This window comes from Triticum aestivum, chromosome 4A (assembly GCF_018294505.1).
Source record: "Triticum aestivum cultivar Chinese Spring chromosome 4A, IWGSC CS RefSeq v2.1, whole genome shotgun sequence".
NCBI classification, from domain to species: Eukaryota; Viridiplantae; Streptophyta; class Magnoliopsida; order Poales; family Poaceae; genus Triticum; species Triticum aestivum.
Window position 1 is genome coordinate 652,209,750 of NC_057803.1, and position 12,964 is coordinate 652,222,713.

The 12,964-nt window shown below is 43.1% G+C and overlaps 1 protein-coding gene across 1 annotated transcript; it reads left to right on the plus strand.

The window, feature by feature from the left end:
* Nucleotides 1-3,109: 3,109 nt before the first annotated feature.
* On the plus strand, nt 3,110-11,626 carry LOC123082900 (uncharacterized). The gene is made up of 4 exons (XM_044505110.1): nt 3,110-3,361; nt 8,642-8,675; nt 9,683-9,802; nt 11,381-11,626. Exons 1-4 carry the CDS (start codon nt 3,265-3,267, stop codon nt 11,499-11,501), a joined length of 372 nt encoding a protein of 123 aa, XP_044361045.1. The 5' UTR covers nt 3,110-3,264; the 3' UTR covers nt 11,502-11,626.
* Nucleotides 11,627-12,964: the final 1,338 nt, after the last annotated feature.

Consider the following 12,964-nt stretch of genomic DNA (forward strand, 5'->3'; position numbering starts at 1 on the left):
CCTTACAAATTTCAAACAATAAACATATATGAGTTCATCTTCATCTTAAATATCGGTATATACTAAACATATAACATGTGTTCAACTACAAGAATCTCGACATCTCCTTTTCACACAATGAATATGTCATATGTGTTCAAATAAACTCAACATCTAATATTTCAAATAAACTCAACATCTAATATTTCAAATAAACTCAACATCTAATATATATCCAAACAAACATCTCATATATGTCTACAAAAATCAACATCTCATAGTTATCTATAAAAATAGGCATCTCATATATATCTAAAAAACTAAACAATCTAGGGTTTCACTAACAAGAATCATATATTGTGAACTAATCAATAACACTACGGTACTACCAATATGACTACACATCCTAAATCGAGCAAATCAAGCAAATCAAGGGTTCCATCAAATCTTGGACAAATCTCTAAAATGGCAACAAATTTATGGAGCAAAAGAAAGGGACTGGAAGAGTTTACCTAGTAGGATGGATTGGAGATCGAATCCACAGATCAAATCTTCAGATCTGAGAGGGATTTGGGGGGGATTAGATGGGGGCGCCGCCGCTGCTCTCTGTCCAGAGAGCGGAGAGGGGGAAAACTGCCTGGTCGGGCTGGGGCGGGCTGGGTGACGCGCTTAAGTCACTGTGCAGCGCCTAAGGGCTAGGCGCTGCGCGTTACAGTATGGCGCCTAGAGCTTAGGCGCTGCACAGCTGTGTGTGGGGCCGCGCCTGGCCTCGGGCTGCCACGCTGGCAGGAGGTGCGACGCCTAATGGAAGGGCGCTGCACTATAGGGTGCGGCGCCTAGCTATCGGGTGCCACTCGAAAGGGTCAGCAGAGTGATTTTTTTCGAAAGCAGGTCAGTTTGTGATTTGATTTGGGCCTCAGGTCAAATATGTGATTTCTGCCATTTTTATAAATGGTCTGGATCATTTTTAAATAATGTGAATACTCCTTCTACATTTTTAAAATATTTTATAAATATCATGAACATATTTGAAATGTGTAAAGTTGTTTAGATGACATGAACAATTTTTGAATGGTACAAAGCATTCTTTTTTAAATCATGCAAACATTTTTTACATTGTATAATCATATATTAAAATAGCACAAGCATATTTTGAAATGTGTCAATATTTTTCTTTTTATGTTAGGAACATTTTTCTAACATTGCACAAACATATAAAAAAATATCATGGACATTTTTTAAATGTGTAAACAAAATTTAAGAGGACGAACATTTTTTTTCAAATTTACTACTCCCTCTGATCAATATTAATTGTCACGGATTTACTATAATTTCTACTAAATCTGTGACAATTAATATGGTTCGGAGGGAGTAACATTTTTCTAAAACCAAGAGAATATTTTTAAGACGCCCCGTGTATTTTTTTATATACTAGGTAATTGCCCGTGCGTTGCAACGGGATATACAATTAAAACACTATGCGGCAAACTGGCCTATCGTCAAAGCAACCACTACCATAACAGCGTCACATATTCTATCTTATCAAGAAGGAGATATTACCATATGGAACTAAATGAATATGGCTGTGAATTAATGATTTTTCTGCGGCAAAGATCCGTTGACGCTACTATGGTAGTGGTTAATTTCACGATAAACCAATTTGCCGCCATGGTAGCGTTTTAATTGTGTATACCCGTCACAACGCACAGGAAAATACCAAGAATATATATACCAAAAAGGAACTGTCATACGAAGTGTCCATGCGTACGGCTATAACAAAATTCCGAGAAACAATAGTATGTAGATATTACTACAACAGCCAGTTTTTGTGCATAAATAAGCATTTATGTGATGCAAATCCAAGTATATATGTCTTAACTTTTCATCGCATACTTCTAAATATCTATTTCATGGTATACTTTAAAAACCTATACAATCTCTCTCTCATGGTCACGGTCTTCCACACCGAATCCTACTGTCTCTCCCGTTAATCTCTCTCAGTTAATCCTGTGATAACAACTCATTTACTCCCGTTAAAATATCTCTTTCCACTATTCTCCCGCAAATCTCTCTTTCAATTCCTCCCATGATAACTTCTCGAAAGAAAAAACTCCCTCCTTCCCTCCCTCTCTCTTTTCTGCTGTGAAAATCTTTCTCTTCTATGAAATCCAAAAATGCTACATAATCTCTCCATCCCCATGAATTCAATTGGGTGGGCCTCCCTCCTCTAATTTCGCCCAATAAAAAACTGCCACCTCTATTACATTAATTACATACCCAAACCACTATACCTGGCAAGGATTTTGCTTCCACTTTTGGCCACTTGGATGAAAGTGACTTAGGGACCTATGTATGGGTGACACGTATATTTGTTTGGGACGTGGCGGGGTAGGATCTGGTGTGTGGACATAGCGTTTAGTTGCAATTTTTCTCAACTTCCTCTCCATCGGCGTGTACAATTATGGGTGTGTGTTGCAATTTTTCTTCACCCTATTTCTCACTGAGTTTCTTGTTTGATTTTTTTTTACTTTTTTTACAGCCTAAATCAGGCCAATAAAAACCTGTCACGTTAATTCTAAATTTTAAATATACTACACCAAGCTTAGTTTCATTTATCTGGGTTTTTTTTGAGTTTTTTAAACAGTGCTAATCGGACCAATGGGGAGATGACAGCTTATTTACCGGGGATGTGGCTGTGTGGATTTGTTCGGGTGGCTCCAGCAGGTCCTCCACAGGATTTGTGCCGAGTTTTCCATCGGTGTGCATGTGGGATGGATCAGTGTGTTCACGTTGACCTGCATGCGCGCCCTGGATTGATTCGTTGATTTGGTTACGTGATCTTTGGCGTTTTCATGTTGGATGTGCATGCTGATCCTGCATGCGTGCGTGTCATACGGCAGGTTCGTCCACTCTTCTCGCATATTCTTTTGTTCTACTAGGAGGATGCCACGTGAGTCATTGTTTGCAATTTGGCTTCGCCCCATTGCACATGCATCGTTGGTTCTTCCATCGCGTGTTCTGGTCGTTGCCTCTCCGGGTCGTTCGGGGTTGTTTCTGAAAAAAATATTACCTCCAAGCTGCTAAATATGAACCTTTCCTGCCATTGCTTCTTCCATTGCGGCCTGTGGTTCTTGCTCCTTTGCGCCTGCATTTACCGATGATTTGTTGTAGCTCTGTTCGTGTTGGTTGAGGCCGTCGGGGTCGTCCTCCTAAATCCGGGCAGCCGTTATCAACCGTGTGCGCAATGGCGGCCGTTCTGTTCTAACTGAAGATCGTTCAACGTTAATGGGGGAGACTGCCGTCGGTGATGAATTGTCTGGGGCTCATTCATCGCGACAGGGCCGTCGTGATGCTCGCCGTCCGCCGCGTTCTACGTGCGTTGGTATGTTTTATTAGTTTGTTTACGTATTCGTTAATACAGAGTGTAGGTGGCTGCCCGTCCAACCCGTCGACGCTTGAAGTTCACGGCCATTTAGATCGACCTCATGTCCGTCGTCATCACCTCGACCCCCTCTCCTCTACCCCGCTTTATTTTCGGTCTCGCCTGGCCGTTCCACCCCATGCTCCAACGTCCAGAGGTGCCGCGGAGTCTCAACAAGCGAGGCCGTTAGGTACGCGGTGATGGCATATGCCTACACACCCGCCAGGGCAGAGGCCCTGCGCCGCTGGAGTGGGCCTCACAGATCCGGTGGACTCCATTGCCGCTACCTTGTACATGGTTTTCACCATAGTCACCAACCCGGCGACGTCCATGCCGTCGCCGGCTGCGCCATGGCAGACCTCCAACAAGGTCCCCATAGGGAGCTGCAACCCGCAGCGCCGACGACGTCGTCTCCGCCCGTCCGCCTCACGCACCCGTAACAACACATCCTCAGCGCCATGACCCCCGACTCCGGGGACACTATGTCCCCTTCGTCTTGGGCACGATCGCGACCGACCCACAATGGCCCTCCGCTTCGGTGCGGGTGGATCCTGGGTGCGCATGGAGGCAACTGTGACATTGCAGTCATCGCTGTTCGTGACTCATGAGGCGACCAAAGGTTATAGGCACTATGTGCCCATGCTTATGTTATGCGCCATGTCGCCATCTCACGGCTCTTCGTTTCCATGACGCCACCAAAGCCGTGATCACGGGTCGGGTCATGTAGCGCCCATCTGTACGCAACCATCTCGTGCGCGGGAACCGCAGCGCGATGGCTAGCCGTGCCCGTGATCAGTCGTTGCGGCCACGCTCGCGTTGTTGCTCACCGGAGACGGCGCTGCAGGCTGCGTCACTTCACATGCTCAGTAATTAGTATTCATGTGTTGCATCAGCAGTGCTGTCCTGCAGGTTGCTCAGTATTTGTGCCTTCTACCCTGCATCTGCCCAGATCGGCGCAGCACATGCTAGCCCGGTGGTGAGTGGTGACCACCACGGTCAGGATCAATTCCCAAAAGGTCAGATATGCTTGATCTTGGCAACCGGTCGCTGCTGGCTTGCTGCACGGCAGCACCAGCATGCAACATAGGCCAGTGTCGTCGGTGCACTGGCTCAGAGGCAGCATGTTGAACCGGTGCTGCAGCATCTCTCCTGTCAGTGACCCTGGAAGAATTGGTCATAGATCTATGACCATTTCAGACCAATTGGTCAAAAGCTGTTCGGGGGGCTCCAAACCCTAAACCATTGCGACCATTTTGGTCAGAAAGGTCGTAATTTCCTTACACGAAATGGTCACAAAGCAAACAGTGCTAGTCCGCTGCCTTATTTCTAGTTGTTAATGACCAATATAGATGGTCATAGCCTTGTAGATTGTGGTGGGTTGTGATGACTAGGAGCCATCTCATCAGTTTTGCCTATGTGTCATGTCCATGTGGCAGTTTTTGCCCTAGGTTGTGAAGCAACCTATATTTCTGTTATTCCAAAAATTCCTCAAAAATTCTCATAAATGTTTTGGATCATATCTTCATCAGATATGTCCAAAACATTCTTGCCTAGTTCAATAATAATTTGAAAATATTCATTTTCCTATTTTGTTCAGAGCAGCACTTTGTGAAGGAAGTACCACTTTGGCATGTCCAAATGGTATCCATTTTCTACACTGCTTTCCTATGCCCAAATAACCATCCTCCACCAAATGCCAACTCAATCCATTCATTATTTTGAGCCCAGCTTCAACATTCGTATCTATGTCCAGTGTGGTACTTTGTAAAGCAAGTACCACCTAGGCTCCTCCTTTTGAGGTGAAAATTTGTGAAGACGGTCTTCTTAGTAACTGATCATCCTCAGCCAAAACTCACGCCCATTAGCCATGTGCATTTCCCGTACCGCAAATCAAACACTTGGCTGCTTATTCATGTTTGAGCATCGATCGGTCTCCTCGTGAGAATCTTATGTTGTGATTTTCTTCCTAGCACCTACCTGGGGAGCGCCCAACCCACTAGACATTCCTAGGCCGCCCAGAACACATGGCAATGCCACGGTCACGCGGTGACCACGCGGCGGGCATGCGAGCTTACATGCTCTAGAGTTGGGGCCCTCGGCCACCGTCCAAACCTCGATTTCTCGCCATCAAACCATGTATTTCTGATTAAATAGATACTTATTTACCTAGAAATAATTTTTGGAAAAAAATAAAGAGCAAACTATGAGGCAGCTGCAGTTCAAATTTGACCCGTTTCCAGCTGAATCAACGGCAGTTTGTCTTTTTCACCAGAGGTGGATCAAAACTTTTTTCACCCAACCATTTTGTCAATTGTGCATTAATTATGGCCTAGTATTTTATAAAATTTATTAGGTCCAATTTTGCAACAAATATATGGTAGGTCCTTCACAAAAAAACTCATTTCGGGCACTCAAAAAATGGAAAACGAATTTTCTGTGCAAAGAAAATGAAAACTCCCTTAGGCAACATTGTTTGGAATTCCAAGATGCACCCTTGTGCACAATATGAGATCATTTGAACAAACTATGCCATGAATGTGGCCATAAGATTGATCATTTGGCTTGAAAGCCATGAATCTTCACACTTGATAGCTCATTTCCGAGAACACTTTTTTAAAATAATTACCGTATTACAAGTTTATTATTTTTCCTGGAAACTTGGTCACATAAAATGAAACAATGGGAAGGTTTTCCAATTTTTGGTTTTTTTGAATTTTTTATGCCCGTTTCAAAATACGGTCAAAACGGCGGGCTTGACCATTCCTATCTAGTGGTTGAATCTTGGAATTTTTTTTGTTGTTTCTATGATTAAATAGATACTTATGTACCTAGAAATGATTTTTGGAAAAAATAAATAGCAAACTACGAGGCCGCTGCAGTTCAAATTTGACCCGCTTCCAGCTCAATCGACGGGAATTTGTCTTTTTCACCAAAGGTGGATCAAAAATTTTGACACCCAACCATTTGGTCAATTGTGCATTAAATATGGCCTAGTATTTTAGAAAAATGATTTGGTCCAATTTTGCAACAATTATTTGGGAGGTCCTTCACAAAAAAAACTCATTTCGGGCACTCGGAAAATGGAAAATGAATTTTCCATGCAAAGAAAATGAAAACTCCCTTAGGCAACATTGTTTGGAATTCCAAGATGCACCCTTGTGCACAATATGAGATCATTTGAACAAACTATGTCATGAATGTGGCCATAAGATTGATCATTTGGCTTGAAAGCCATGAATCTTCACACTTGATAACTCATTTCTGAGAACACTTTTTTAAAATAATTACCGTATTACAAGTTTATTATTTTTCCTGGAAACTTGGTCACATATAATGACACAATGCGAAGGTTTTCCAATTTTTTGTTTTTTTTGAATTTTTTATGCCCGTTTCAAAATGCGGTCAAAACGGCGGGCTTGACCGTTCCTAACTAGTGGTTGAATCTTGGAATTTTGTTGGTGTTTCTCTGATTAAATAGATACTTATGTACCTAGAAATGATTTTTGGAAAAAATAAAGAGCAAACTACGAGGCAGCTGCAGTTCAAATTTGACCCGCTTCCAGCTGAATCGACGGGAATTTGTCTTTTTCACCAGAGGTGGATCAAAACTTTTGACACCCAACCATTTGGTCAATTGTGCATTAAATATGGCCTAGTCTTTTAGAAAAAGGATTTGGTCCAATTTTGCAACAATTATTTGGGAGGTCCTTCACAAAAGAACTCCTTTTGGGCACTCGAAAAATGGAAAATGGTTTTTTCGTCCAAAGAGAATGAAAACTTCCTTAGGCAACATTGTTTGCCATTCGAAGATGAATCCTCATAGATGTATAATCACACAATGCGAAGGTTTTTCATTTTTTTTGTGAATTTCCTATGCCGATTTCAAAATGTGATCAAATTTGCCCGCATGACCCTTCTTAGTTAGGTGGTTAATAATGCAAAACTATTGGTTTGTCTATGATGAAATAGCTACTTTTGTATCTAAAAATGATTTTTTAGAAAATAAATAGCAAACTATAACATACCTGTAGTTCAAATTTGACTCGTTTCTTGCCGAATTGGCTGTTTCTCAAAATACCTAGAAAGATAGGAAATGCAATCAAATTGATGATCATCGATGAAAGGTGGTCTAACTTAAGTGAAAATTTTAGTGATGCCATTTTGCAAAATATTTTTGGTAGCTGCCTCACAAACCTCCCTTGTTTTTAACAATAAGAAGAGGAAATTTCAATAGCTCATTTTCGAACCAATCAGGACGCAGCACACGGATCACCCCACTGTATTCGATCTGAGCCGTCCGCCTCCTACTGATCCAGCGTCTCTCCCTTCCTCCCTCGACCCCCTCCTTCCCGAGAAACCCTAGGTCAAGCGCTGCCGTCTCCCTCTCCCCGATCCAGACCCCTCCCCCACCGCCCCTCTCCCCGATCCAGATCCTTCTCTGTCTGCTGCTCTTCTCCCCCAAATCCAGCCCCGCTGCCGAGCACCTCCGCCCCAACGCCAGCGACTCCGCCCACTACCCATCGCCGGACCCCCTGCGACCTCCGCCCTCTACCCCAACACCGGCGACCCGCACCATCTGCATCTCCCCTCCCCTTCTCTCCAACAAAATCTGCTGGATCGACTCGACCCACACAGGCCGCTCCTAGATCCGCTGTCGCCGCCCCGTCCTCCCTCCCCTGCGCCGCAAAAAGGAAAACCCTATAATCCACCCACAAAACAGACGGGACTCCCCTGCACCGCCGCCCCAGCCGCTCCTCCCCCCATCCCTCCCCGCTGCCCGCTTAAGCCCACCGCCCGCCGGCGCCGACGCCGCGACCCACCCCCTCCGGCAAGGTCAGTCCCCCTCCTCCTCCCACACCCCTTCCCGCAAATCGCGAGCTCAGATCGGGCGCCCCGCCGCAGGGACGGAGATCTCACGGGTTGTTTCTTTGGTGCCTGGTTCCGCAGATGAACAAGGAGAGGCTCATCAAGATGTCCGGCACCGTCCGCATCGGTGGCAAGGGCACCATGCGCCGATAGGTCCTCCGCCTCGACTGGCGCGACCGATCTGTGGAAAATGTAGGACGCTGGACTACCAGCGCAGCGGCCAGAACCCGCTCGCCTGCGTCTTCTCCAGCACCGTCGTGGTCTCCTCCATCGACCCAAGTACCCACCTACTCATCCATTCACTCACCGTTTCTTTGCCTGACTGCCCCCAATCGCACAGTTCTAGATTTCTAATGATGCTCCTTTTTCTTGCAGGCACCAACGGCTGCAAGTACCCTGCGACCCCAAGGTAATGCACCTCCTTCTAAGTTCATCGTCCTCTCTTTTTTCCTTGAGAGAATAGACAAGGACATCTAAGAACAACTAGTAGATGTAGGAGGATTATTGACCATTATTTCAGTTTCATCGCTACGGTGCTACCCCCAGAAAGCCCTTTACAGCCAACAGCATTTCGCCCATTTACTAGCTACCAGACGGATTGCAATATCCCAAATATTTATTGAGTATACCCATAAAAAAATATTTATTGAGTACAAAATGAGATGTCACATGCACATCTCTTTTATTACTTACAACTCCGGTCCAGTAGTACACCATCACTCACTAGCATGCTTTCGACCGGCTTCACAAGATGCCATTGCAGCCCAGCTATGGTTGTCATTGCCTTGCCTCATTAGGTCATTGACCAGCAATAATCACAGGATATATTTGGTGGTTGCTGCCATGTGATGGCATCTGCTGTGGGGCGGTGTGTCCGTTACTTGGCTGGGGAAACCTCATGCGCGTGGGGTTCCCCTCTTTTCCCACATTTGGCTGTATCATTTTCCTTAATAATGATGATGGCCTCTAATTTGGACATGCCAGGAACTTCAGACTTAAGAAACAACATATCAGTGCATCTTTAAACACTACTGCTTAGTTTCGATTGTTATGGCTCACAACTGGTTACGTATGTTGATTGTTCAAAATGTTCCTGATATATCATGCAGAACCCTGTGTAGTAAATGTGGTAATTCCATTCATCTATTAAATGTAACTAGTATACCTTTTCAGTTCTAGTTCAATTAATTAATTGTGCTTGTAAACTCCACCCATTATAAATGCTCTTATTAGCCTTCTATGCCTCTCTCTAGACCAAGAAGACCAACTGATCCCAGTTTCTCAAGTAATTAGTAACCTGACATGCACACCCCGGGGATCTGGATTATAGGGTTTTCCTTTTTACCGCGCCCAAATATTTATTGTTGCCATCCTATGCATATTGTTGTGATCCGTAGCTTACTGCTTTGCCTGCAGGTGTCGTGCTAGCGACCGGGTTCGGAGCGCTCGGATCAAAGGTCGCCGAGCACTGGTACAAGGTCTACAAGATCGACAAGCAGGGGGCCAACCTCACTCTCATGTAGGAAGCAGAAAGGGGTGAGTCCCTTTTGTGGATCATGACTTGCCTCACTCTCATGTTACACATTTGGCATCAGAAAGGTTGATAGATGCATCCACTGATCCATGTACATACAGACTTAGTTTCTGTTTATAGAGACTGAACTATGTTCGGAAGAAAATATTGTAGGATAGTTTGTAAAGTGTGTGTTCTTAAGATTTGTAGTAGCAACTACAGTCCTGTTCATGCTGATTGGTCCATGTTATGCACCTACTTGATGTCAGCATATGCATCTGGTTTTGTTTTATATTTGAGTTTTGTGCCCTATTTAGTTAGTCCTAATGGTCTCATCTCTTAGGAAGATTCTAGCTAACTGAAAGGGCCTTCCTTAATTATTCTGATCATTAACCAGAATATATACACTACACACTACACACTCACCAGAATATATACACTACACACTGATCATTATATGCTGTATCTGGTATGCGGTATGCATATATCTTGCTATTTGTACCTATCGTTAGTAGATACTAGTAGTTAGGTACTTAGGCCTTGGTTGCATTATTCCTATCCATCCATGGGGATTAAGCAAAGATGTTTTCATTATCAGTTACTTTTTTCTTTTCTGAAAAGAAATCTCTTCAGTTAATGCTTTTGAACTTGTTGCACAGATGTTGGTCTGCTTCTGAATATGGTTGAGTTGGGTTCTTAGTTGCTCTTGTAATTTGGCACCATTGGATTTGTTGAGCTGTTCCATTCCAATGCTCCGTGTGCAGCAGATGGCGAATTCAAATTCCATGAATTTCTTTTGCTGCCTGAACTAGTTAGTGCCGTGCAGTGCTAGTAGAATCCAGGATCACTGCACAGCCTACATGACCGACGTCCATGTGTTTATGTACATTTGTATGCTGCACCTGATTGAGACTCTGTTTACATAAGATAAGACTACTCTGTTTTACTTACTGAATTTTGGACAGCTGATCAAAACTCAGTATACGTACATGTGTGTGTGTGTGTGTGTGTGTTTATTCATTTGACGTTTCTTTTTTATTTCTGCCCTGATTCTTCTAGCTCGATATAGGTTGCAGGTCAGCGCTACATACTACACATCACATCACAGCAACACAGTAGACCATCATTAAGTGCACAAGTTTTCAGGATAATTCGCAACTGCATTAAAAAATTCTAGTGGGAGTTATACATGTTTTCTCATGATAGATTGATCTAGACTGAAACATGATTTTGCATCCCGGTTTCCGTCGACAAATATACAAGTTATACAAGTTATATCAGCAAGTTACTGTATGTGTTAGAGAAATCAGTGTTGATTTATTTGTTGTTCTTTTTTTTCTTTCTAATTTTTGCATGAGATCAAACTGGTGTAGCTAGCTGGACTATGCAGCCATGAATCAGAAAGTAGCATATTCAGTTTTGCTAATAGAAAATAAATGTATTAAAAACTTTAAAAACTGCATAATAAGTGCTTGTTCATGTTTGGTTTTCTCTAAACTTTGTTTGTATGATTGAGGGCAAATTTACTTGGTTCTTTTCTCTAAATTGTGCTTGGAACATTTGTTTTTATGATCTAAAATTGCCTTCCTATGATGATGCAGGTGCCCAGTTTGTGCTCGCTACCGAAGGAGCTCCATGTTGAAGAAGATTGAAGACACTTGTAGAGCTACAGGGTTAACACCAGGGCAGCTTGTAGAGCTTGTAGAGCTTGTATATGTATAGAGCTTGTAAATGTATCACGTGTAGAGCTTGTAGAGCTTGTATATGTTAGAGCTTATTATGTGTAGAGCTTGTAAAGTATATGTTATTTGTACAATAGGAGCTCTGTACTGAATCTGGCTGATAATATTTGGAGTATTATGTGTGTGTTTTGTTTGTGCCAATTTAAATACTGGTTATTTATTTACTGTTAAATTGAAATATGAAGAATATGAACTTGCTAGCTGGGACCAACGTACCTGACATCTGGGACCCATTTGACTAGTGGACCTTTTTTATATTACAAAAAAATTAAAACTTTCTAGCAGAAAAGGCCACGGCCCCAAAATGAGAAGGCTTAATTTTTTGGGCTTGGCCCATCTACCTAGCCAAAATTAATATGAGAAAAAAACACAAATAGGCCGAATTGTTGGGCTAGGCCCATGTAGATAATCGAACTGGACCGGGCTGAATCTTGTGCCACATCAGATTGCCACGCTGGATGCCTACGTGGCCTGAGGAGGTTGCTAGTGACCAAAACGCCACAGTAGACATATTTTGGTCATAAACGTCTATGACCATTCCAGAAGAAAGGTCGCTATAGTCAGTTTACGACCGCCAGCTTTTGACCTTATGTTTTTGGTCACAAAAGGTCACAAATTGAAAACAGTGACCATTCAGTGACCAATAGTGGTGGTCACAAGTTGACATATTTCTTGTAGTGCTTGGACCTGGATTAAGATTCCGTTATCAGGAAAAGGCAATTAGGTATCTCCCTTGCTCCATAATTTTGCAATCATTCTATGTCAGATGACATAATAAATGTTGTTGGACATGCCTCTCAACAATACTTGCATACGGCAAGAGCAGTGGCAAATAGGCCTAATGAAATAGAGCTTCCCATCGACGTTTCTGCACAAGCTCTCAAATTGAAGGCGCATAGTGTTGCTCCCATCCTTTTCTATAACTCACACTACCAATACTTGCATGCTTGATATAAACTATAGTCGATGTAGGTGAGTAGCACTTTAGATGATTTCATATTATGGCAAGTTACCAATATCAAGAGCCAGAACATTGGATTATTTGATCTATTTGGGTTTTAAAATTATTTATTTATTTTATGAAACATAATGCTTCCAGTGAACCTGTTATATCCACCTGTGAACATATCCGACTAATTGAACATTCTTTCTTTCGTTTTTCCTTCTGCAACATGAATGCCAACTGTACATGAGGCCACACTAGAATGATATAAACCATGAGTGGTTTTAATGCGTTCGATCTTAGTATAAGAGTAGAAATTCTTTGGATCGATTCCAACAAGGTAGTTTAGGTCTAAGACCTCCTAATTGGCGCTTAAGCACCCAAAATCTAAAGTGGCACTAGCCGGATGTCAAGTGGGACCCAGCCTACCAACGCGAGCAGCTCGGTTTGCTTGGATCGTCCCAAGCTCGGCTTGACATTTTGAGCGGTCGGCCATTAAC

Coding starts and splice junctions, on each gene's coding strand:
- LOC123082900 (XM_044505110.1), top strand. CDS start 3,265: ATGGGGGAGACTGCCGTCGGTGATGAATTGTCTGGGGCTCATTCATCG. Junction 8,676..9,682: donor AAGTACCCTGCGACCCCAAG/GTAATGCACCTC, acceptor CTTTGCCTGCAG/GTGTCGTGCTAGCGACCGGG. Junction 9,803..11,380: donor CATGTAGGAAGCAGAAAGGG/GTGAGTCCCTTT, acceptor ATGATGATGCAG/GTGCCCAGTTTGTGCTCGCT.